The 23,488-nt window shown below is 38.5% G+C and overlaps 1 protein-coding gene across 11 annotated transcripts in view; it reads left to right on the top strand.

Annotated features, from left to right (window-relative positions):
- Positions 1-23,488, top strand: part of LOC106875411 (proline-, glutamic acid- and leucine-rich protein 1) — a 29,732-nt gene that overhangs the window by 4,561 nt on the left and 1,683 nt on the right. For 5 of the 11 annotated variants that reach the window (XM_089337803.1, XM_014923529.3, XM_089337801.1 and 2 more), the window contains exons 2-18: positions 28-92; positions 2,446-2,551; positions 3,889-4,038; positions 5,456-5,527; positions 7,155-7,211; positions 8,819-8,945; positions 9,413-9,560; positions 10,300-10,393; positions 11,749-11,840; positions 13,614-13,721; positions 14,205-14,343; positions 14,577-14,664; positions 14,886-14,941; positions 18,398-18,598; positions 19,860-20,186; positions 21,953-22,123; positions 23,107-23,178. In XM_089337803.1, the coding sequence (XP_089193929.1) occupies positions 3,913-4,038; positions 5,456-5,527; positions 7,155-7,211; positions 8,819-8,945; positions 9,413-9,560; positions 10,300-10,393; positions 11,749-11,840; positions 13,614-13,721; positions 14,205-14,343; positions 14,577-14,664; positions 14,886-14,941; positions 18,398-18,598; positions 19,860-20,186; positions 21,953-22,123; positions 23,107-23,178 (1,878 nt within the window). In that variant the 5' untranslated portion in view covers positions 28-92; positions 2,446-2,551; positions 3,889-3,912. Of the gene's footprint in view, positions 1-27; positions 93-2,445; positions 2,552-3,888; positions 4,039-5,455; positions 5,528-7,154; positions 7,212-8,818; positions 8,946-9,412; positions 9,561-10,299; positions 10,394-11,748; positions 11,841-13,613; positions 13,722-14,204; positions 14,344-14,576; positions 14,665-14,885; positions 14,942-18,397; positions 18,599-19,859; positions 20,187-21,952; positions 22,124-23,106; positions 23,424-23,488 lie in introns of all 11 variants that reach the window. The other 6 variants (XM_089337805.1, XM_089337804.1, XM_014923530.3 and 3 more) reach the window with 3 other exon arrangements.

Genomic DNA, 23,488 nt, shown 5'->3' with positions numbered 1-23,488 from the left:
GCTAATTTTGATACCTTTCTTTTCCAGAAATCACTAGCCCTTGACAAAGTTTTTAAGGAAATCCACACACTTCTTGAATCACCAAAACACAGGTAATTTTTATTTGCTATAAATTCTGTACTTTACACAATAATAATCTTGTCCTTAAAATGAGACAATGCTCTTCACAGGTTGTCAACATTTTCCCTGTCACCCCATTAAAGGCTGGGCTTCTGAATGACTTGTGTCACATTCCTGATGACATTATGTTAGTCAAATGAAAGTTGGATACATATGTGCATTGATCAACATGTGCACAAACAAATGCATATGCATATACACACACATTCACATACATTCAGCCAACAAAAAAGCCTCCAAATTATTGTTTAATCTGCTAGAAATAATAGTTCAAGCTCCTTTGAATTTTACCATCTTAAAATAAAGGCACCTTAGATGATGTAGTTCTAAATCACTAAGTTTAAAAATACAAGATGGTCTTGGTTGGAAACTTAATCTAGGCTGACCTGGATCTATAAAAGAACGGTGTTTTGGGGTTTTGTTGTATAATGTAGAGGAGACACCAATGCTTTTTACATGGCACCAACACCAGTGCTTCTTACATAACACTTTGGTGTTAGGATCTCAATTGTTGTAGTGGGCATGTCTGGAGTACGGTAACGTACCACATATCTCAATCCTCTGTTATCTCTTTCATAAGGCTCAGCATTTTGAGATTGGCCTTCAATACTTTGTCCCATGACTTCTTGAGTTTCCCTCTTCCACAACTTCCCTCCAATTTAAGTGAAGTGGTCAACACTTGCTTATGCAACTGTCCTCATCCATCTGCATCACATGACCAAACCAGTGCAGTCTCCTCTCTTTCACATTGCATATAATTCCTCTTATGCTTAACTTTTTTCTCAATACACTGTACATGCTTTCACACATGTACACAGACATTGCACATGCAGCAGAGCATACCAACTGCATTCTTCTCTAGTCTTCGCTTATCCTCTGCATTCAGGGCCCATGTCTCACTACCATGTACATTGCAGTTCGTTTACAGGCATCATACAATCTTCTTTTCACTCGGAGAGAATGACCTTTGGTTGCCAACAGAGGTAAAAGCTCTCTCAACCTTCTCCATCTTATTCTAGCAATTACACTTTCAGTACATCCTCCTCTACTGCTAATTAGGTCATCTAGGTAGCAGAAATTAGCTATGACTTCCAGAGGGCCTTTGGGGCATTTGAGGAAATTATTTTTCCATGTATTTATAGTCTTTATGACTCCTGTACATCTTGCATACACAAACACTATTTTCTCCGTTAACCTTCCTACTATTCCACTGCACCTTTTGTATGTCCATAGCTTGCACTGGGTACAGCAAATGGAATTTCTGTCTACACATTTCCTACATATCAAGTAGGGTCATTTACCAGAAGTGAGTAGGGTCCTGTCTGATTTATTACTTACTGGGACCTTGATCTTTGCTAACGTAATTTTAAGGCCCTTTGATTCCAGGTTGTGTTTCCACGCCTGGAATTTTCCTAATTTTATTATAGATTCTGCTATGACAGTCAGATCATCAGCATATAGTAGATCCCAAGGGTTTCCAGTCTTAAATTCGTCTGTTATGACCTGGAGGATGATGATGAATAGGAAGGGGCTGAGAACCAAACCTTGGTGAACACCTACCTGTGCCTATGTAGTAGAATGTAATGTTAAGGGATCAATGTAAGGTGTCCGGTGTAGCAGATGTTGGACTGGTGTCGATGGAAAACGAATAGGAATGTAGTTTGCCTTATTTATTTGGTCATAGTTGCATTCACTTGTTGGATACTGAAAGCTTGATTTGAAATATAAACAAATATACTGCTACATAATGCAACCAACTACTCCGAGTCGGCAAAGTTGTGTACACCGAGCAAAGTAAAATGGAGGAAAGAGAATGTTGATGGGACAAGACTGTACAAAGACATACTTTGCATCCGTGTGTGCCTTCACGCATTGTTTCTGCTGTGTTGTCTCTCGTTTGCTCTGTCGGGTCCATAGCTATCTCTCTCGTTTCCCTCGGCTCACTTTGCTCACTGTCCATGTCTGCCTACAAAATTGGTATTTGTAATGGCCCATTCTAGCTAGAAGGATGGATATACCGTTATGAGAGTGGCTTATGTTCATTTGAACTTTCCATGACACAGCCAGGTCAGAGGTCGAGTGGAAACTCATCAATCATTTTGACAGGACAAAGAGATTTTCATGCTTCGTCAGCAAATAGCGGGTGGATCCAGTGAGTGAGAATTTTTAGATTCTGTTTCGAATCTCAGCCAGGAAAATGAAATGTAGTTTTCACACATATATAATGATAAATTCATTATATCATACATACATCTCACTATAGCTTAGACATTTTAAAAAACATACAGCATTGCTCTGTGTGACATCTCCTGTTATTGATTACAGATGGTTTGGACTACTGCTGCTGCAACGTGCTGCATGTCAGTGCAACAATGACATCCAATCAGACCATGCCAAATATTGGTTGGAAAAAACATTGTCTTTCCTCAAGGTGAGTAGTCACAACTTGTTTTTCCCTTTTCTTTACTTTTAAGATACATTTATTTTGTCATAACATTACTGCTGTTGCTGCAATTTTTTTTATGTTGCAAGTTGGCATAGTACTCTCCATTGATGATGTAGCCCTTTTTGAAAATACTCAATAAATACAATTCCTTTTGTATCCCAATTCCTTTTGATCACTACAAACAAACCATTTGTGCAGGTCGTCGTTTGGTAAAAGCTGAACACTCATATGACGTCTTCAACAGAAGAGTCCATCATGTGTAACATTGTTTGTTTTTTTCCGTCCTTGTTTTTGTATACATTCGCTGCTTCCTTCCAAGGAATCTAATGCTCTTAGCTTAGTTTGTCCTTGGGCTGGCCAGATTGGAGCAATATCGAGTATAACCAGCCGAAATTGCAAAGATAATCTGGAACTCGACTGATGAAAGAAAACTCTGAATGACTCGTCCTTGTTTTCTTTGTATCGTCCATCTGGATGTTTTGTTGTCCCTTTCTTGTATCACCTAACTGTCTGGATGTTTTGTTGTCCCTTTCTTGTATCACCTAACTGTCTGGATGTTTTGTTGTCCCTTTCTTGTGTCACCTAACTGTCTGGATGTTTTGTTGTCCCTTTCTTGTATCACCTAACTGTCTGGATGTTTTGTTGTCCCTTTCTTGTATCACCTAACTGTTTGGATGTTTTGTTGTCCCTTTCTTGTATCACCTAACTGTCTGGATGTTTTGTTGTCCCTTTCTTGTATCACCTAACTGTCTGGATGTTTTGTTGTCCCTTTCTTGTATCACCTAACTGTCTGGATGTTTTGTTGTCCCTTTCTTGTATCACCTAACTGTCTGGATGTTTTGCGTTCTTGTCCCATTTTGTATTATTTATATCTATTTATCTATATATATCCACCTCCTTGGACATGTTACCTTAAAGATACAAATATATCACAGGGGGAGTGGGGATAGTCAGACCTCACATGATATACAGCAAACTCACTAGTGCTGATGTCGCAATAAAATGGATTTCTTTTGTAGAGTTGTACAACCTACTGGTGGTTTCATTTACAGTTAGTGAATTAAGCTGTGAGAGTTAAATGTCTAAGGCAGTGGTACTTAACCTTTTTAATATATGGGCAGATCCAAAACCTGAATTTTTTGGGAAGAGTTGGGATGCAGTTACAAAAAATATAAAACACAAGTCAATTAAAGAAAAAATTATATTTATATAGATGGTAGACCGTCAGGGGCCGCATGTGTCCCTGAAAAACACATTAATGTTGTAGCCTGTTTGTTCTATGTTGATGTTATGGACTTTATTTGATGTTGTTTCTGTTGCAGCCTCATCAGCCTCTTGAGGTGAGAATGATGAGTTTCCACACATTCTGTATGCTGCTGCGACATATATCTGACAAGAAAAACCTGTCCAAGTATTTTGATACCCCTTTCTTGAACTCCTTCATCCACATGTGTTTGTCAAATATTACCTGTGTAAGTATTCTTCTACAAGCTCCCTTTTATCATCTGAAAACGTAGTTAGCAATCAGAACACCTATGAAATAAAGGACACGAGTTATTCAGACAACTAAGATGTAGGCGTAGCTGTGTGATAAGAAGTTTGCTTCCCAACCACATTTGGGCAAGTGTCTTCTACTATAGCCCTTGGCCAACCAGATCATTGTGAATGGATTTGGTTGAGAGAAACCAAAAGAAGACCATCATATATATATATATATATATATATATATATATATATATATATATATTTGGCACCGTGTTGTACTCAAGAAGACCTGTCCTCCACAGCAGAAGTGTTAAGGCCACATCCCCTGGTGAAGAGGATCGGCCTGCAAGAGTTCTGTGCTGGTGCCTCCTAAAAAGCTTCGGCTGGTGCTACATAAAAGTGCTCATGCCAGCTTTACGTTAAAAGCACCCAGCACACACTGTAAAGTGGTTGGTGTTAGGAAGGGCATCCAGCCAAATCACACTGGAACTTGATGTAACACTCTTCCTTACCAGCTCTGGTCAAATCGCTCGACCTCTCATTGCATTTTGGACAAGAACCTTTTACTGTACCCTCAAGTCCACTCAACATGTGAGTAAAATTGTGTAAACAGTGTAGCTCATCAGTTGGGCTGTATCTGTAACTCAAAAGACCATCCTTTCCAGCATGGAAAACAGATATTAAATGATGATGATGGTATGTGTATTACTGTCTCCTATCACATGATAGTTGTAAGCAAGCATCACCTTCATACAAGCAATAGCCTTCATTTCTTATCTTCTTGAAAACATGTTAGGTCATGGTGAAATATTACCTTACATGGAAACAGGTGAGAGAGAGAGAGTTGACAAAAGGAAGGGCATCTAGCTGTAGAAAATCTGTCTCAATAAATTCCATTTGACCCATACAAACATGGAAAAAGTGGATGTTAAAATGATGATGTTACCTGAGTGATGCAATTAATGATAGTGTCTATAAGGTATGTGTAAGGGGTGTAATGTTCAGGCGACTTTTGGCCAACCCTGTAGTAATGAGGCAGTCCTGAACATAACATGGTTGTAAGACATTGATACTGAATGCAGAAGATCAGTAACATTATATAGTGTTAAGACATTGGTGCTAAATGTTGAAGATCTGTGTGATACTAAATGGTTGCTGAATGTGGAAGAAATCTGCAGACAGTGCACAGAAATCGAGTATGGTTCAGTAGATGTGTAAATGTTAACTACCATGAGGCGAGTTTAAGGATTAGCTGAACAAATGCAAGGGAACCAACTTCGCTTGTCTAGATAAGTTATGTGAATGTACAATGTATGTACTTGAAAATATTCGATTGTGGGTGACATCAACTTTTTTTTGTTTTTTTTTTATTTAAAAAAATTTCTATTTCTTTTACATTTTCAGTGTCCAAATCAATCAATACAAAGTTTGACCTACTGTGTGGAAAAGTTCCCTCAATCTGCTGATCTTTTTAAGGTGGGTACAATGTTGCTATTTTGTGGTGGGTATATTGCTGCTTTTTATGGTGGCTATATTAAGGTGGGTACAGTATCACTATTTTATGATGGTACAGTGTTGATACTGTAAGGTAGGTAGAGTAATTGCTATTTTAAGATTGGTACAGCACTGCTGTCTTTTTATGGATAAAATGCTTATGGGTGCAGGCATGACCAAGTTTTTAAACATTCACTTCACAATCAACCTCACCTGACATTTTGGGTAAGCATCTTTTACTGTAACCTCAATTCCACCCAACATGTGAGTCAAATTGTGTAAACAGTGCAGCCCATCAGTTGGGCTGTATTTGTAATTCAAAGGACCATCTTTGTTAATGTTACACTGAGTCTGTTTGACGATTAAGGATATGGAATACTCATATGATGTAACACAATGAATAGTAGCCATATCTGACCTAAATGTTCTACTTTATTTTGTGACCAAACCAGCCAAATCCAGTCTCTCATACCTAACCTATAATGTCATTCTTAAAATATATAATCAGACTATCGAAATGTTAAAGCTACAAGATCATATGGGATTAATTCTAAACAAGGTGAATAAACAAGCATTACATTTCACAGTAATCTGAATGCTAAAGGGTTAAGGATACATGTTTCTGTGGAATACTCAGTCACGTATGCTGAAACACAATGAATAGGTTCAGTTGATTGAACAACAGGTATATTCTGTGAAACCTAGAAAGGATCCATTCGTTAGTGCTGTTTTAAGATTGGTATAGTATTGTTATTTTTAGGTGAGAAATGATGACAGTTTCTTTGAGTCTGAAAATCACAAGGAAGAGTCTTGGAGAAGTACTAACCAGATGCGGTACTTAGATTGTCTTTAATGGACAAAAAGGACCATCAGTGCCACAGCTCTTTTCAAAGAGACAGCATAGTAATAGCTAAAAGAAAATGGAATACAGCATGGATCTTCTTGAACATCTTGTTAAATCCAAGGAAATTCATACATTTTGTGACATCAATCTCTTTTTTTTTTTTTTTTTTTTTCTTTTTTCTAAATGTTTCAGAGATACTTTCAATAGTTATTAGATATAATGGCTCTAAAAATAATTAACTTCTAAATCTAAAATAGAGTATATACTTGTTGAATATAATTTTAATTGTTAAGCATTTAACTGGAGCTCCTCAAGCAGTTTTAGTTTTCTATGATATACCCTCGCTAACACTAATGACAGTGGATTAGCAGAATTGGTTGGAAAGCTGACAAAAATGTCTTGTATTGGTTTATGTCCCTTCTTTGAATTCAGTTCCTGCCTAATGCAACTTTGCTTTTGCTGACATCAATAGAATAAACACTGAGAATTGACCCTTTAGCATTCAAACCAGCCATATCAGGCCTGATATTCTATATTCTTTATGTTCAAACAGGGCAGATCTGGTCTCTCATGCCTACCCTACAACATCATTCCAAAACTAAACAATCACATCAAAGTCTGAAAGCTACAAGAGAATGCATGATTAATTGAAAATGACATGAATTAATAAGCCTTACATTTCACTGAATAATCTGAATGCTAATGAGTTAATGTAATCAACCACACTCATATTTGTCTTGTATTATTTTTTCTTTCTTTCTTTAGCATCAAGTAGGTGAAGACTGGATCAATAAACTTTTTCTCCAGAACATTCCTGCTAAGGTATGTGTAAACCATACTTCAACAATGTCTCCTCCTACCCTTGTCATTTAAACTGTTTATTTTCAATGTAAATATTTATATTATTTGTACAGCTGCAGGCAGCACACACATGTGTGTACACTCACTCAGACATCTACTAGCTATTTATTTCTGTTAAATAACTTTTACTTAATACACTGCAGTTAATCACTGTGTGTGTGTGTGTGCAGGCTGTCCATAAATTACTGTTACAATTTGGAAAATTCCATTTAAAATGAAAATTAAGGATAACTCAACAGAATTTATTAGCAAACAGTTTTATTAGACACAACAGAACACTTCCATATAGGTTTCATTGGTTGCATGCAACACATCTTGATGATACAATACAGTAAATTGTGGGAGTTGTAAAAATGATTTTTATATGTATGTGTATGTATATATATATATGCATACGTATATATATATATATATATATATATATCTGTAAAAATATGTGACACTTATTCAGTAGCCATGATAAAACTCCAAGTTTCGGATGCCGGGGTGGGAACCCACGCCAACATCTCTTCAGTTATCCGGCCATTAAAAATTCCTGTGAAATAAGTACCAGGCTTAAAAGAAACAAAAAACGTCCTGGGGGTCAATTTGTTTGACTAAAGATTCTTCATGGCGGTGCTCCAGCATGGTTGCAGTCTAAGGACTGAAACAAGTGAAAGGTAGAAGGTGTGTATACATGGTCTCTATCAGTTAAGGTTGGCCATTTATGTATAGACATAGGCAGAATATTTGAAGGGAGATTTGGAGGTTGCCCCTGCATGCAAGTCTCCCCTTCATCTGATACTGATAAGTATCCAAGGGAACGGCCATCAACTTGGGTCAATAAAGTTTAGCATGAGTGTCGCAAGGCATCTTTCCGAATCCTCTAACGATTCCACCAATCTGCCATCCTGAATTAGTACTTATTTTTATCAACTCTGAAAGGATGAAAGGCAAAGTTGACCTCGATGGGATTTGAACTCATAGCACAGAGAGTTGTAACAAATTCTACCAAGACATTCTATCCAACTGACATCTCAGCTAGTTGATCACCTTTCTGTTTTAAAATTCAAATTTTTTACAAAACATCATCTGTAATCTTTAGTAACTATTTTTCTTTTTAGTTTATGGACATCGGCATTGCTTTACTGTGTACTTCTTTATTCCTCAGCGCTTGTTTGATCCAAATCCTCTCTACCCCCCCAATACTATCCCACTCCAACACTAACACCCTTCAGCACTATCCTCTCCCACCACTGTCCTCTTCCAACACTGTCCTCTCCTACACTGTCACCCACCAACACTATCCTTCTCCAGCACTCTCTCCCTCCTACACTCTCTCCCTCCTACACTGTCACTCTTCAGCACTCTCTCCCCCTCTAACGTTATCACCCTCCATCACTCTCTCCCTCCAACATTGTCACCCTTCAGCACTGTCCTCCTCCTCCACTCTCATCCTCCAGTACTATCTTTCTCCAACACTACCTCTGTAACAATGTCTCCCTTCCACTCTATCCCCCTCCTCCACTGTCTTCCTCCAACGCCATCTCCCTGTCTTTAACTAGTTTTTTTGAATGCTCTATATTTAGCATATTGCTCAGCTAGTATCTATAGTGGAGCACCGTTCCAGTGTCAAGTCTGAATTTACCAATATAGAGTGGCATGTCACCAACATCCATCACCTGCTTAACCTCATTGTTGAAGAAGGAGACTCAGGTTTGTACATATTGATATTTCATAATCCCTGTATATATTTTTACTAAATCAGGACTGATAGAGTTATACTATTACACTAACCAATCAACTACTTTTACCACATTAGTTTGTTGTTTTATAAATCATTGGTAATAAGACTCTAGAGTACTTTGACTTTCTTTTTATTAATCATTTGGAAAATGGCTGAAAGTTAATAAAATTTTCACTTTTATATTTCATAACAATTATCTGGCATATCCCCATTGATTTTTATTTCAAAATAAAGCAAAAACATTCCTCTTCATGATTGTATCATTTTCAACACAAATCAAGTTATAGAGCTCCAGCACATTGAGTTAGAACAAGCGCTACTGTTCAGCAGTCAGAAACAAAAATGGGACAAACATTGTGAAGGGGTGGAAAATGTGAGTTAATATTCATTATATGAAATCTTCTAAATAAATACTATTTTTTCTTTTTTTCTATAGATTTCCAACCCTTGGTTTTGGACAATGCAATGACAACCATGTTGACAAATTTTTCAAAAACTATATCTGAGTTTGAGGAGCCCAAAAGAACAACAGCTCTTATTTATAAAATTAGATTCGGGATGGCTTGTATTGACAATCTAATCAAGTAAGTAAGACTTCATGAAAAGTATTAAATTGTAGAATGTTTGATTCTCATTTAATATTTGTCAGCTTTTAATATTGTCAATATGTGGACTGTTGGATGTCAATATGAATGGGAGGCAGATTTTTGATGTTTAGATACTAGCCTACTGAATGTCCTCCCTACTGCTAACTACTCTAGCTACAATAAACATTAGCAATGGAGCCTCTCTTGGACACTGAACTGTCTAGAATTACCAGCAAAACCTCCCAAAATTCACATCCTGCTTTTTTTTTTTTAAATAGCAAGGAAGGACACATCTATTAGTTTGTCACAGGCTTATGTGGCTGAAAAATGATCCAGATTTTCAAGACTCTCTCTCTCTCTCTCTCTCTCTCTCTCTCCCCCTCCCTCCTGAATTAAATGCTAGTCTGTCACAGGATTAACTATCAAGTGCCACTAGTGTACATTTCCAGTTGAGTGTACTGGAGTAATGTAAAATGAAATGCTTTACTCAAGGATGCAACATTCTATCCAAATTGAAAATAAATTGTTTTTGGCTAAAATCGGATGGTTACGACGCTTAGATGCCTCAAGTAATATATGTACTGAATCAGGACTGGCCTGGGGTCTTAACAAGAGACAAGTCTCCATGCCAGTGCAGATAACCAGTGTTTGAAACCTGTTTAATGTCTCCCTCCCTCCCGCACACACCTTGTTCACAGTATGAGTGACTTTGTTTCTATTTTGTGGCTTTTTCTAGTAAACCAGCTGTGAAGTCTTCTGATACTTTCCGTTTTAATATTCTTGGAATACTTCAACTTTTTCACCGATTCATTGACATTGGCTCAAAAAAGGTACAGTCATGTTTTTTTGTACTTAATTTCCTCTCTTTTCTGTAACATTTTTCCTTGTTCTCAGTATATGAATGTACATATTTGTGTAGTAAGAAGTTTGCTTCCCAACCACATGGTTCTGGGCTCAGTCCCACTACGTGGCACCCTAGGCAAGTGTTTTCTATTGTAACCTCAGGCCGACCAAGACCTTGTGAGTGGATTTGGTGGACAGAAACTGAAAAAAGCTTGTCCTGTGTATATGAACAAAATCTAACACACACACACACACATAAGGTGTGTGTGTGTGTTGTTAGATTGTGGATCGACTGCATTTTAGGCATAAGAGAATATATTCTCAATGCGCCTGGTGTTAAAATCACCTGAAGGTAAGTCGTAGGCAAGCAAGACAACTCACATTAGGCTCCTTTCTCAGAGTGACAGACATCAATGTTTCATCATTGTTGCAACTTTTCAATGCTGCGTACCGAACAAGGCCATAAAAAGCCGCAACAGTGACAAAACATTGATGTCTGTTTCTCTGAGAAGGGATCTGATGTGAGTTCTCTCACTTGCCTATGGCTTACTTTCAAGTGTTTATAACACCAGGCATACTGAGAATGTATACTTATGCCTAAAATGCAGCCAACTCACACACTAACAACACACACACCTTATGGATGTGTTCAATTTTGCTTATATACATATATGATAGGTTTCTGTCAGTTCTATTACCCAAATCCACTCACAAGGCTTTGGCTAGTTTGCGACTATAGTAGAAGACACTTGTTTAAGGTGCCAGGCTGTGGGACTAAACCCAACACCACTTGGTCGGGAAGGAAGTTTCTTAACCATACAGCCATGTGGTTTTGAGCAAATGTCTCCAGCTAAAGCCCTCAGCCGGTCAAAGACGTGTGTGTGTGTGTGTACAAGTGTGTTTGAATGTTGATATCCTATCACTTCACTTGACAGTGCTTGAATGAAATGATGTTATGATTTCTTGTTAACATAGTATTAGCCACTGTGCACTTTTGAAAACTTGTGGAATAAAAGGTCCCTTCCTTTGGAAACAGGTCATCTAGACATAAAATCTTCCTCAAATAAGTCCCTATCCCACCCATGGTAGCAGGGAAAAACATGTTTGTATAAATGTCTGTGTGTGTTATATCTTTGTAAGCTATGAGGCTGTGTATATATGTGTGTAAGCTATGAAACTATATATCCATGGAAGCTGCCTATTTTAAACTAATTACTTCATTTATGGCATTTCTATTACTTGAGGGTTTTTTTGTGGGGGCATATTTTTTTATAATTGTCTTTGTACTCATTTTACTTGTTTAGTGTGTTTCACCAAATTCTTTTCACATTAACATTCACAGTCAATGCAGTCCCTCCGTAAAGAATTATACACCTCCTACCAACCTGTCCTAATACAGCAAGCCACCAGTTTACTGGCTTGTCTCATTAAACAGTAAGTTACTTGTCTTACAAACTAACATTGAGCATATCTTCTGTTTTGCATGATATTGTTGTGGTGAAAGTTTTGACATCATAAATTCTTTTTCCCTCCCTCCCTCCCTCTCTCTCTCTCTCTCTCTCTCTCTCTCTCTCTCTCTCTCTCTCTGTCACACACACACACATTGCATGTTATGCTTAGATGCAATACACTTTACCGGAAGCTTTTGACCTGAGGCCAGTAAAACATTCCTGGACAAAATACTGCTAAGCATTTTGCCCAGCATTGCTACTTGAATAATAATAATAATGATGATGGACCTCAGGACGCTGAACCTTTCAAGCAAGATGGCAAAAGACCAACATACCTGACACCTTCCTGTCCTCAAGGAGACCCATACTCCGCAGCAGAAGTGATCCTTCTGGTGATGTGAAGCACTTGCGGCAGTGCCATGTAAAAACGCCCATGCAGTTCCACGTAAAAGTGCTCATGTGGCAACATGTAACGGCGCTTGCACTGTGCCATATAAAAGCACCCAGCACAATTTGTAAAGTGATTGGCGTCAGGAAGGACAGATCAGACTGGAACCTGGTGCAGCTCCCCAGCATGGACAACGGACATTAAATGATGGAAATAAGTGTAGTGCACACTTCACAAGTTTTTTATATTCACATCTCTCACATATTCTTTCTCCTCCATCCTAAATAGACAAAACTTTTTTTACTTGAATAATCACACAAGTGGTGTTGGAGTGAATCATCGACTTTGAATAAATAAATAAATTCTACTACATGGTTTAAGTACCTTTTTGTTTGTCGAGTATGTCATTACCATCACTTTTTACATCCACTTTCCATGGGAGGGGACTATATGTATGTATATATATATTTTTACTTGTTTCAGTCATCTGAATGCAGCTATGCTGGGGCTCTTCCTTGAAGGGTTTTAGTCAAACATATCAACCCCAGGACTTTTTTTATTTTAAGCCTAGTACTTATTCTATCAGTCTCTCTTGCCAAAAACACACCAACACCAGTTGTCAAGCGCTGGTTGGGGACAACACAGACACACACACGCACATAGATCTAGCTATACACACACATGAAGTGTGTGTATGTGTATATATATATATATATATATATATATATGCATACACACATACAGTTTCCATCTACCAAGTGCACTCACAAGGCTTTGGTCAGCTCGAGGCTATAGTAGAAGACACTTGCCCATGGTGCCACACAGTGGGACTGAACCCAGAACCATGAGATTGGAAAGCAAGCTTCTTACCACAGCCACATTTGTTCCTATATAGATACATACACATGTATATATATATATATTTTTGCTCCCCATCCACATGGCCACTGCATGGCATCTTAGGCAAGTGTTTTCTGTTATAGGCACAAGCTGTCCAGAGCCTTGAGAGTGGGTTTGGTAGATGCAAACTGAAAGTAGTCTGTCATATATGTATGCATATGTGTGTGTGTTGCTCTCTCATATTCTAGTCAGTGCATTATGGTTGTAAACAAGTGTCACTGTCACACTGCAGTATCCTTCATTTCCAATTTTTGAAAACATGTCTAGCTATGCAAGAATATTACCTTACTTGGAAACAGGTGATGGTTGGCTATAGGAAGTGTGTTTGAACTGTGCGGGCATAGAAAGGTGGAGCAGTGGAAACAGCCACATGTTTTATCCAAAATAATAATTCATGATTTATTCATTCTCTGAATCCTAGATTGTCTTCTTGTTTCTATAGAATTTGTTTTCATTTGTCTTTTTCAGTATCCGAAGTCTGTTGGCACCATTCACTCTCATAGTTAATGATTTGTTCACAAAATTCCTGAACAAAGCTGTTGGCACCAAAAGTGACACAACAATATTAGTATACAGGTGGGTCGTTCAGTCAACTGTGACGCTTGTCATCAATCTTTTTCATTACTATCTTTTGTACCTTCTGTGGCAGTGATGTAATTATTTGACAGATTAATGTGTTTGCTAACATTCCCAGGTTCAGTCCCTACTGTTAATGGTGTGTTTCCTGCTTGCATCAAATGGGTGATGATTTCATTTTTTTTTTCCAGAATCATTAGGATGTCTAATAAAATGGCTGTAGTTTGGTTGTGGCTCTTGATATTCTAAGTCCAAATTCCATTGAACTTCACTTACCTCTCATCCTCGTAGGGTCAATAAAGTAAGCCAGCATAAATTTGAGTGGAATTAGGATAAAAAAACAGGAAGACAATGATAGTTCATATTCATAGGCTAAAAACACATCGTAATTGTGTTCATTTTCATTGATTTTGTCCACTTCCATTAGAAAATAACCAGTAACGTTCTTGCTTTATTTAATTCTGTATATTTTCACTTTTCAAGGAACACAAAAGCTGAAATATATTCCTGCCTTGCCTTCTATCTACAAGTTCTGAAGAGTGCAGTTGATAGACAGGGCTTCACAACATTTCTCATTAGTCATATACTTCGAGATATCAACATTGAAGAATCAACAATGAAGGTGAGATAGCATGTGGCTGGGTTTGTCCTGGTACTCTCTTCTTTTTCTCTCTCTCTCAAGTGGTGTTGTATTAGTCTTCATGTGTAATGGTGTTATATCTGCCTATATATGTTGTGGGTAGTCCATCTCTGTCATGCTTTGCCTGAATATTATGTTTAGACAACACTGCTGAATGTATGTCTCCTGTGGTGATGTTGTGTTTAGTTAACATTTGTTTTTCATTTCATCACCAGCTGCTCAACACCAATAAAAAAGGTCGACCAAATCCATTGAAAAGTCAGAACACCACAGAAGGAGATTTAGCTGTCAAAGCTCTTACAGGTAAGTCCTTGTATTGTTTTCTTACCTGATCATCACAGTTGATAAATGAAGTCAAGTACTGAAGTTCATGCCACTCTTTCTCTCTCAGCTACATTTGTCAGTCTGCTCTGCTGGCTTAGCTTTACCCTGTCTTCAACAGAAGCACCTTATACCTTGTATGCTCCATGTTCTCATTTAGAATACTTTGCATTCAGATTTATTGAATTCCGTTTCTTTTACAGCCTTGCGTTGGATAATCCTCACTACTGGTCCAAGGATAAATGCAAAATTCTTAAATGTAAGTTATTACAGTAGTTCATGTTGTTGTTGGGTCCTGTCATCAATCCTTATCATTTTAGTTTTTTGTCACACATTCTGTGACCACTTCAGCTACTCCCTATCCCACATGGCTCCTCTTGTTCTGTTTATTCCATTTTTCTATGTTAGATATATATATATATATATATATATATATATATATATATATATATATATATATATATATATATCTATCTTGATCACACACACACACACACACTCTCTCTCTCTCTCTCTCTCTCTCCTTCGCTGGGTAACCATGTACCTCTTCTACAGCAAGACACTTGTTTCTGCTTCTCTGTCTCCATTACACTCGAACCTTTCATCTGACACAAAATCACCTTCCCCAATGCCACCTTTCCTCTCAAAATTCTTTGTCTTGCAAGTTACTTGGTTACCCTGCCAGTGCTGGTGCCAAATAAAAAGCATCCAGTCCACACTGTAAAGTGGTTGGCATTTGAAAGGGCATCCAGCTGTAAGAACCATGCCTAAACTAACCTTGCCTGTGCTTGTGCCACATAAAAAGCACTCTATCCACTCTACTTGATGGTGGATATTAGGTGCCTGGCCAACTCTGTCAAACCATCCAACCCATGCCAGCATGGAAGACGGAAATTAAATGATGATCACACACACACACACACACACACACATATATATAAGGTTTTTAAACTTTTAAATTTTCATATTCAAAAGAGACAGAGACTTCAAACTCGATATATCGATTTATTCACCACTCTGTTAACATTTCTGTGCCAAACTTATCCAGTGACTGGTCCATTGGATTTAGACATTTGGCACTTCTTCAGGAGTGGTTACCATTCGAACAAAACACGAAAAAACACATACATAACTATTATTAAATCCTTAGAATCTCGTTAGATTTCGTCTTTGTTATTATAGGGGAGATAACTCCTAAATTTTCTATTTTTATTGCTCTCCTGTGGATTTCCACTAGATTAATTAATTATTTTGTTTATTTCTCTTTACTATACTATATTACCCGTTCCTTTACCCGTATACATATGCATACATACACTTTACCTGTATACTTATCCATATATACACAAACACACACATATATACATATATGTATACACACATATATATATATATATATATTATATATATATATATATATATATATATATATATATATATATATACACACACATACATACAAATACAACACACATACACATATATATACATGTACACATACATACACATACACATACACATATACATATATATATATATATATATATATATAAATATATATACACACACACACATATATATATGTGCACACATATATATGCATATCTTTCCCTGGCGAAGAATGTACCCCACAACATAGATTAGTAGTTAGCGACTTTGGGATCAAGGCAAAATGGGTGCCCAGAATTAGACCGGCTTGGAGGAGAAGGGTGTGGAAGCTTAAAGACCCTGCAAATGGACAGAGACTTAGAGACAAGTTACTTGAAGCATTTAACGAAATAGAAGGGGATATAGCATCATACAACGTGGAAGACAATTGGAGATTTCTGCGGGACAACCTGTTGAAAGCCACCGACCAGATTTGTGGGTGGTGTAAGGTCCCCTCCCGACCCAGAGTAACGTGGTGGTGGAACAAGGAGGTAGACAAGGCTATTAGACAAAAGAAACAGGCATGGAAGGACTGGAAGAACGGTGGTAGCAGGGAATCGTACCAATGTGCCAGAAGGGAGGCTAGGCGACAGGTTTATTTAGCCAGAGGGGAAGCAGATAAGAAAAGATTTGCCAATGTTCTGCGCCGTGAGGACCAAAGACTCGAGGTATTTCGTGTTGCAAGACAGTGTAGGAGAGAGAATAGTGATGTTGTAGGAGAGAAATGTGTTCGCATGGATGATGGTACGCTTGCACTAAATGAGGCTGCAAAGAAAGAGGTCTGGAGATGCCACTACGATAGATTGCTTAATAAAGAGAATGAATGGGAGGAAGAGAGCCTGCCGTATGTCGACCCAATAGAGGGACCAGCTATCCGAGTTGATAGTACCAGGGTAGATAAAGCAATTAAGAGTATGAAGACCGGGAAAGCCCCCGGCCCATCAGGAATCACTGCAGAGATGCTCAAAATATCTGGCAGTGTTGGCTATAGCCTAGTCACCCGTATTACGAACCAGGTGATACACGAAGGAGTCATACCCAATGACTGGTGTAGCAGCATCATAGTCAACTGCTACAAAGGTAAAGGTGACGCTTTAGATACAAATAATTACAGAGGCATCAAGCTGTTAGATCAGGTTATGAAAGTTACAGAGAGGGTCATAGCCCAACTAATTAGGGAGCGAATCAATTTAGATGAGATGCAGTTTGGGTTCGTGCCAGGTAAAAGCACTACTGATGCCTTATTTCTAGTGAGACAGCTGCAGGAGAAATACCTAGCTAAGGATAAACCTCTGTACCTGGCTTTCGTTGACATGGAGAAAGCCTTTGACAGGGTCCCCCGATCCCTTATCTGGTGGTCAATGAGGAAACTTGGGATAGAAGAATGGTTAGTGAGAGCTGTGCGAGCCATGTACAGAGATGCTGCCAGTAAGGTGAGGGTTGGAAATGAGTACAGCAATGAATTCCGGGTCGAGGTAGGGGTCCACCAAGGTTCCGTCCTCAGCCCCCTCTTATTTATCATAGTCCTCCAGGCAATCACTGCAATAGTCTTTACAATAGTCTTTACAATAGTGACTTGATCAAAATATAGTAAAATAAGTTCTGCTAAAGGCAACCCAAGGACCTGCTCGTGTGTTAGGACCACTGTTCAAAGCCAGCAACACCCAAGGACCAGATGAATGTGTTAATAATCCAGGCATTATGTTATATCTTTCATTCAAACCACTGTGGATTCTCTTGAGTATAAAAATTCGTTATAGAAATTTTTACTTTTCACTTTTTTATTCCATTTTCAATTATCAACATGATATTGGTTTTAGTTTTAATTACCGTATTTGCCAGCATATAAGATGTACACCTACTTTAAAAGTATATTTTGTAGTAAAAAGAAATTTAATGTTTCATCATATGTTCAGTATAGCATCCATAATATGATTGCATCAGACGCATGGCAATTTTTTGTTATATCATGATCCTTTGACGTCTGTTTTCCATGCTGGCATGGGTTGGACAGTTTGACTAGAGCTGGCAAGCAGGGGAGCTGCACCAGGTTCCAGTCTTATTTGCCTTGGTTTCTATGGCTGGATGCCCCTCCTAACACCAACCACTTTACAGTGTGTGCTGAGTGCTTTTAACATGGCACCAGCATGAGTGCTTTTATGTGACACTGAAAAAAGTATGTCTTGTACACTGGTATATAACAGCAACTACCAACAAACATGGCGGTCATGATTTTTTTAATGAATTACCAACAAGGTGATGGTGACTCTTTCCCCTTTTCATCCAGGACATTCAGGTATCGTTGTTGCAATGCATCGAGACTTCACTCCTGCAGCAGTTTCCACACCAAATGACTGGTAAGCGTCGGAAAGAGCAATACCACTGTTTAGTGGCTCTGGGTACAGTCCGTCATGCCTACTACAGTCCTCCCATAGCTGCTATTATGTCCCTGTTGAACCGAGCATCGCAGGAAGACACTGATTTAGAGGTAAGTCTTACATTATCAACACCATTGTCATCATCATCATCATCAACAACACAAACCATTGAAGGAGGTTACATGGTTCTTTGACTTGTTAGAAGTAACAGTTGAATTTCCGTCAAATCACTTCTGACCATCTCCCAAAGACAAACGCATTGAATAGTCTGAAGTACACTGTCTGAAAGAAAAAACGACGGGTGGTCATAGCTAGAATCTCTTTGTTCATTGGTCTGTTTGATCAGGGCTGACCTAGAATTAAACAGCAACAACTGTGACAATCATAAACACTATCATTATTTCCATCGTTATCGTAATCATCATCACCACCATCACATTCTGCAGTCAGATCATATCCACACTGTGCTTTCAGGTCTTGGTCAAACAGCTTTATTTTCTGCTTTAATAATCTTATAAAAGCATAAACACTGCAAGATTCCTTACAATCCTACTTTCTGCAAGTGCTACATGTATTTTGTGATAACTTGTATCACACAATTCACTACATCTATTCTGCTATGACAACTGACTCCACATTGCTACATCTCTTCAAATTATGGATTAATTGATTTTTAAGTGATAGTAGATAGTATAAGAGAGGAAAGCAAAAGAGGTCCCACTCACTGGATTGAGACCATGTATCTATAGCTGAAAAAAGAAAGGGTTTTTTTTGTAATTTTTTTAAGAAGGTGGAATGGCAGGTAGTATTTGTTGTTGTTGTAGTGAGGACACATAGCTAGTGGTTAGGGTGTCGTACTCATGATCTTGCAGTTGTGGCCTTCATACCCAGACCAGGCAGTGTGTTGTGCTCTTGAGAAAACATTTTGTTTCATGTTGCTATTCAATCACTTTGACATCTGGCATGTGGTGGTCGTAGCTAGAATCTCTCTGATCATTGGTCTATTTGATCAGGACTGGCCTAGGGTTAAACAGCAACAACTCCCCTCACAGTCACCTACTATCATTATTAACACTGCCATTATTTCCATCATTACCACCACCATGTAAATTTGAAAGCAGTGAGCTAATGTACAGCATAAGCAAATCATCAGGAGTGTGGGTTCTGCAAGAAATTGCACAACTCCCATCAGTCGTCTATGACAGGAAAGTCTACAATTTGTTGTTATAGATAATATGGACATGATTAGATATTTAGTTCAAGCCTTGTCCATGAGCCGTTGTACTTTTCTGTCTTGAATTAATGTTTGTGATGTCTTATACATATATATATATGTTCAGATTTTAGTTATTCTGTTATGTTCTTTTACAGGTTTCCAGTTATTGTCAAGAAGCCATGAGTAGTTTTGAGTTCATAGCTATTGCTTGCCGCTCTGTCATGTTCCAGACTGTATCAACACAGCCACAGTCCGAAACTGTCAAAATCAGTTCTAGTCGACCAAGTATGTGGATGATGGAAAACCTTCCTGAATCGGAACCTAGACAGGCATCATTCAACAGCTTCCCACTACAAACAGAATTTGGCGGAACACAACAAAAACAGACAAATGTTAGTTCAGAATCTCTCGCTTACTTGCCTACCCTCTCTCTCAGCCAATCGAACACAGACAGCTTTAAGAAGACTATCTCTTTTGACGAGGTCAGTGGGAAAATTGACATAGCACATGCCACACACGTTTTTATGTTTGTATTTGAAATTTGAATTTTGATAACATCATTTCTTTGTAATTCATCATTGCTAGTCTGTTTTCATCTTAGAAATCTTAAAATTACATGAATTGTGTTTGAAGTGGTCTACAAAATTAAAATGTAATGAGAAAATACTTTATTTTATATTGCAATTAGTAAGGAGTAGCATCGTTAATTACAAGTTACCAATAGACTAGTCATAAGTTTGCTGCATTTCGGACAGCAAGATTAAGAGGGGAGTGTCTGATTTGGAGTAGAATAAATATTTCAAGAAAGGCACTTTTTTTATTCTTTAGATTTTTTTCGCTGATGTTTGCTCCACAATTGTTAATATAATACAACACTGAACATATTACCTTTCTCCTTATACAAGGAAGAGCTTTTGCCAATGCACAGCCTTGTTTGCACCGTAACATACAAGGACAGTGTCAGCTGGCATGAAAGACACCAGCATCAAGATGATGTCTTTCATGCCTCAATAACCAAGTTGGTCTGCACCTAATTGCAGAAGTACAAAGATTATCCAGGACATATTCGCACTTTACATTGGATCTTTGACCTTGTTAACTTGTTCAATATTTGGCTCGTTCAATACTTGCTGCAACAGGGTGGCAACCAGGTTGTTAAATCTAATTCAGAAAATAATGTCAATAGAAAACTGTCCCTGGAGTGTCAGCTTATAGATTGCTTTGCTAATTTACAAGCAGCATTTGATTAACTTACTTGTACATAGGTTATAGTTTCCAGGCTGCATTTGACTGGCTTGCTTTATATAAGTTTCTACTCTTCTCCCCTCCACACCCCCAAAAAAGGACCTTCTAAAGGTGGCAAAATTGATGTTCAGCTGTAAGGATTTCAGAAGTACTTTGAATTATTTTCTGATTCAGTTGACATATTTTTGCAGGCCTAGGTTAATACCGTCACCTGACTCCTGGATGTCTTTGGCTGGGTTTTCCCTACCCGTGGTGGTTTTGCAGATGATGTTCAGGCTTAACGAACCACATCAACCTCATTAGTTTGAGTGGGCTTGTGTGGGTCCTTGTCACTGCCCGTCTTCTACATCAGTGAGAGAAAGACACATATGTTCATTCATTTTATGTTTGCTTTTCCATGCTGGCATGGGTTTGATGAGGAGTTGAGAAAGAGCTTAGCAGTTGAGTGCTGAATGCCTTTCCTAATGCCAACCACTCTGAGAGTGTAATGGATGCTTTTACATGCCATGGGCACGGGTTCCAGTTGTGTAACACCAGTGTTTGCCACAACTACGATTTCACTTGGCTTGGTGGGTCTTCTTGTGAAGCACGGCATATTGCCAAAGGTCTCTGTAATTTGTATTTACCTCCATGAGGCGCAATGCTCGAAATGTGCTTTTTATGAGCCACCAGCATGAGTGCTAGTTACACGACACCAGCATCGGCCACATTGTCTTTGTGGGGCCCAACACTCGAAAGATGCTTTTCACGTGCCAATGGCACAGGTGCCAGTTAGATGACACTGGCATCAGCCACAGCATATATAACTGATTAATCCCTTCCCTCTCACTGACATCAACTTTGCTGTTTATCCTTCCATTCCAATTGTTTCTCCACATTAGTTCATTTCTCTCAGTAGGAAATCAAAACTTCAAGGTTCTGCCATTTCATAGGTGGCCCCTTGTCTCACCACTGATGCCGATTTTATTCTCTCTGATTTATGTGGGATCTCTCTCTCTTCCAGGGAGCCAGTTCTTCTCAAGCCTCCACCTCCATGCCACAAATGGCAGCACCATCGGAAGTGATCCATATGGACCCAATCTCTGCCAGGGGTGACGCTATGGATGACGTTGTCAGTGAACCGCCATCAGAGTCAAACTCTGCTGAACCCATTCACTCAGACTCTGATATTCAGGTAATAAAGCTGCTGCTGCTGTTGTTGTTGTTGTTTAATTAGGAGTTTACTTTACATTGGCACAGCATGTGGGGTGGGTGTTTCAATTGACACTTCTACCCGTATTTCCTGAAGAATGAAAGACAACACAGGCAGGATTTGAACTCAAAACTCTAAAGGCAAACAAAGTACCCCACAGCATTTCACTCAATGCTCCACTACTCTCTCTGATACTCCAGCTGACCCTTCACTCTGCTATTCTAACAATCTACTCTTCGTTCTACTCCAGCCACCACCACCATCACACATGAAATAAGGTTATCAACCTTAAAGCATTTCAATCTTCTCCCATGGAATATGCTAGTCCTACATGGGCCCTTAAACCCTCTAAGCCATAAATCATTAAAAACAACCCTTTTTTACATGTGATGTGTAACTATATACACACGCCCCAGTGATAAGGAAGCCTTGAGTAACTGAACACACTGCTGTGTTATATCTTCCTTCCATCTGTTACTGCAGTAATTTTTTTCTCTCCCTCTCAGGATCCTCTCCTTCCCCTGGAGTGGTATTTGTCTCTGGTTTCCCTACGAATGATTATTAATGGAGTTTTGTGTAGGGGCTTTTGTTTTTTCACAGTTGTGAATCATACACCATACTCATGACCTTACGATCATCAGCTGAATACTCTAACCACTGAGCCACCTGCCTTCACAGTAAGCCTGGTGCCTATACAGATAGACTAGACTGTTGATTGTTGTGTTGGTCATGGATGTAGTACACTGAGATACATACAGTGGTACCTACTTACTGCTAGTGGGTTGGATTGTTGATGGTCAAGTGTACTGACCATCATCACAGAACCAGACTATGAATTAGTGACCCCGCTTGCTAAAATTCCTGTCACCTGCTGACTTAGGTTATCTGTGTTGTCTCTGCTAGGTTGCCAAGTTCCAATACAGTTTATTTAATGTTGGCTAAAACAATCTTTCTATCCAATACAGTATGTAGAGTGTGGTGAAGATTCTGCAGAAGAAGAAAACAGTGCTGAGGAGGCAAGTGAAGAAACTAACGAGGCCAGTTACATTCCTTTCAATTAACACGATGCTCTGCCAGTTAAAAAAACTTTTTAATCATGCATATACATTCATAATTTGTTCAAAGTCTGTGTTGCATTGTCTATTTGTTGAAGACATAAACACATACACACAACCAAAAAAACGATAACTATATATATATAAAAAGTAATGGTTTGTTACCAACTTAATGTGACAGTCCCAGGAAAGACCATTTCCAGTTGGCTAAATGACACAAGCATACTGTATCCTTGTTTTCAAACAGGGGAGATAAGCACCTCCAGCCAGCATCCAGAGCCTAGTTTCAGAG

Source organism: Octopus bimaculoides, chromosome 19, assembly GCF_046866305.1.
Source record: "Octopus bimaculoides isolate indiv1 chromosome 19, ASM4686630v1, whole genome shotgun sequence".
NCBI lineage: Eukaryota > Metazoa > Mollusca > Cephalopoda > Octopoda > Octopodidae > Octopus > Octopus bimaculoides.
Note: the sequence above shows the minus strand (reverse complement) of the source record. Positions and strands in the feature narration are given on the sequence as shown.